The sequence below is a fragment of the Alosa alosa genome, chromosome 10 (assembly GCF_017589495.1).
Source record: "Alosa alosa isolate M-15738 ecotype Scorff River chromosome 10, AALO_Geno_1.1, whole genome shotgun sequence".
Lineage (NCBI taxonomy): Eukaryota > Metazoa > Chordata > Actinopteri > Clupeiformes > Clupeidae > Alosa > Alosa alosa.
Genome location: NC_063198.1, coordinates 10240121 through 10242620, shown reverse-complemented (window position 1 = coordinate 10242620; position 2500 = coordinate 10240121). Strand labels below are relative to the sequence as shown.

General features: G+C 52.3%; 2 protein-coding genes across 2 annotated transcripts in view; one reads left to right on the top strand and one right to left on the bottom strand.

Moving 5' to 3' along the window:
* The window catches only part of pnp4a (purine nucleoside phosphorylase 4a), a 108007-nt gene that overhangs the window by 43041 nt on the left and 62466 nt on the right, over nucleotides 1-2500 (top strand). The window lies entirely within an intron of this gene.
* sox12 (SRY-box transcription factor 12) overlaps nucleotides 1043-2500 on the bottom strand; it is a 2882-nt gene continuing 1424 nt past the window's right edge. The window contains exon 2 of the mRNA XM_048255359.1: nucleotides 1043-2500. This exon is cut by the window's right edge and continues 727 nt beyond it. Within this exon, the coding sequence (XP_048111316.1) occupies nucleotides 1949-2500 (552 nt within the window). The 3' untranslated portion in view covers nucleotides 1043-1948.

Genomic DNA, 2500 nt, shown 5'->3' with positions numbered 1-2500 from the left:
GATATGAACTGCAGGGCTGGTATTCTGGTGGGCGCCTCTCTCTCTCTCTATCTCTCTCTTTCTCACTTTTCCTCTCCGACAGCTGTTTGTGGGAGGCTGGCTGATGTCTGCCGGTCGTCCTCTGTGCCAACGGCGACGTAACCCACTGCGCCGGGGGTGTAAAGGAGATGAGTTCAGCTGGGAGCCAGAAAACCTGTCCGTTCTGCCACCCAATCGCCCGAGAGAATTAGACATGCACGCACACCCACATCCCAGTGGACACACACACACACACACACACACACACAGCAGAAACACACTGATCATCACAGATGAATTACCTACAGGAGGCACTAGGACTCGAGACAAACGATCCCTGAGAGAGTCAATGGGGGCCAGCTGGCAGACACAGATTTCTCTCTCTGATCGGGGTGGCTGCAGACATGACGTGCATTTCAGTGAGAGAGAGAGCAAGCCGGCGCGGGGTCTCTGTGCCCCCCATGCCCCCCCCCTCGCCCCGCCACCCCCCTCACCCCCCCCACAGGAGGCGCTCAGCAAAGCGCAGAGCGTGACCCCCCTCACAAAAGGCTGCCTGCCTGCATGGACAGATGCACGGCTCCCTGAAAGAGTCAAACCCCAACCCCCTCTTACCCACCCTCTCTCACACTCACCCCCCTCTCTTACACACACACACACACACACACACACACACACACACACACACACACATACACACACCTCCTTCCACTGCTCCTGCTCCCTCTCCCATCCCTCTGAACCCCTCCCTCCCTCCCTCCCTCCCTCCCTCCTCAGTCTGATCATCCGACACCGCAACAGCTTAAACCACCTAATACAGGAAATTCACAGACACACACACACACACTCACGCACACACACACATACACACACATGCAAGGCGAGTGTGGGGCAGCCTCTAAATCAAACGTGCGACTTAAGTTCTGCGGCATTATCGAGGTGATGAAAGTGCTGTTACCTAATTAAAGAGAATGATATAAATTATGTCCCGGGACCCTGGCACTTGTCTGCAGTGTGTTCGCCCCCCTTCACTTCTCTTCTCCTCACTGTGTGGGTCTGCATCGCTGGCATTACAGCACAAGCCTGGCGAGCGCTGCAGTTTCTAATGACCTCAACACACAACGCGTTCCCTTATTAGACTACTTTCATTTCCTATTTCCTACTCTCAACCTTACTGGAAAAAACAACATTATCAAATAATGCATGATGCAATTACTTTGAGCATTTTCTTTTTTAAAAAAAGATCCCTTTCAGTGGACTATTCACTCCGACCCAGACATTAGTTGAGCTAAGAGCAGTAATACTGTCCGGGTAGTCCAGTCCCTTGTTATTGTCACAGTTCTTTGACATTTTTTTTTATACATAAATACAGATTCAAATATTTTACACCCTGGCATCAAGTCAATAGAGCCTTCTATTGCCTTGCTCTCTTCAAGCCACAGCCTTGAACCAGTGGGTTTGTGGAGAACACTTCTTTAACTGTCCCTCAAAATCACACCTTGATAGTGCTAAACTTTTCTTAACCTGACATTACTTTGTCGGTTCAGTCCTCGATTTGTATGTAATGTATGTGTTTGTGTGTGTGTGTGTGTGTGTGTGTGTGTAAGGGGATTTGGGGACCTGTAGAGTGTCTGAATATTTAAACTCCAGTAAAAGGCTTTGCAAAGCCCTGTGCTGCCTCTGGCTAAGCCCACAAGATGTGACATGCTGGGAAATGAGAAAGCTATAGCACTTACGGAATTCATCAAGAAAGAACAATGGCTAAAGTAATAGTCCAGAAGTTCTGAAGAACTTAAAAAAAAAGAAAGAATGTCCCAAGACCGGGGTATGTGCGAAAAGTACTATAGGCAGGTCTGATGGCAACAGAAACAAAGTAACAAAACAAAACAGAGAGACGAAAACAAAACAAAGAAGTCACCTTGGCCTGGACCTCTCAGTAGGTGAACACCAGATCTGAGATGCTGGGCACGAGCAAGTCACCAGAGATCATCTCGTTGACCTCCGGGGTGCAGTAGTCGGGGAAGTCAAAGTGGGATCCTGAGTTGGTGTGGAATGCCTCAAAGTCCTTGTCCAGGGAGGAGCAGTCCATTGGCATGCTGTCAAAGTTGGCGTTGGAGATGATATGCAGAATCTCCTCGTCGAGCTCCTCATCTGACGAGGCCGAGGCTGATGACGACGTCGATGACACGAAGGAGGAGGAGCTGGTGGAGGTGGGCGAGGAGGACCTTCCGGCGTGGGACTCCCTGCGCGCCTCCTGGTGGGCCCGGGAGTCCAGTGCTCCCTGGGACGCGCTGTCCGGGGACAGGCTGGGGCTCGCTCCCCCAGGGTAGGAGGAGATGGGTAGGCTGACATGGAGCTGGGAGGCAGGGGGTTGGTCCCGCCGGGGGATCCCGGGAGCCTGCTGCTGCTGCTGCGGCTGCTGCGGCTGCTGCTGGTGGTTGTGGTTGTGGTAGTGGGGGACGCCCAGGCTGGTCCGGCTGGGGTC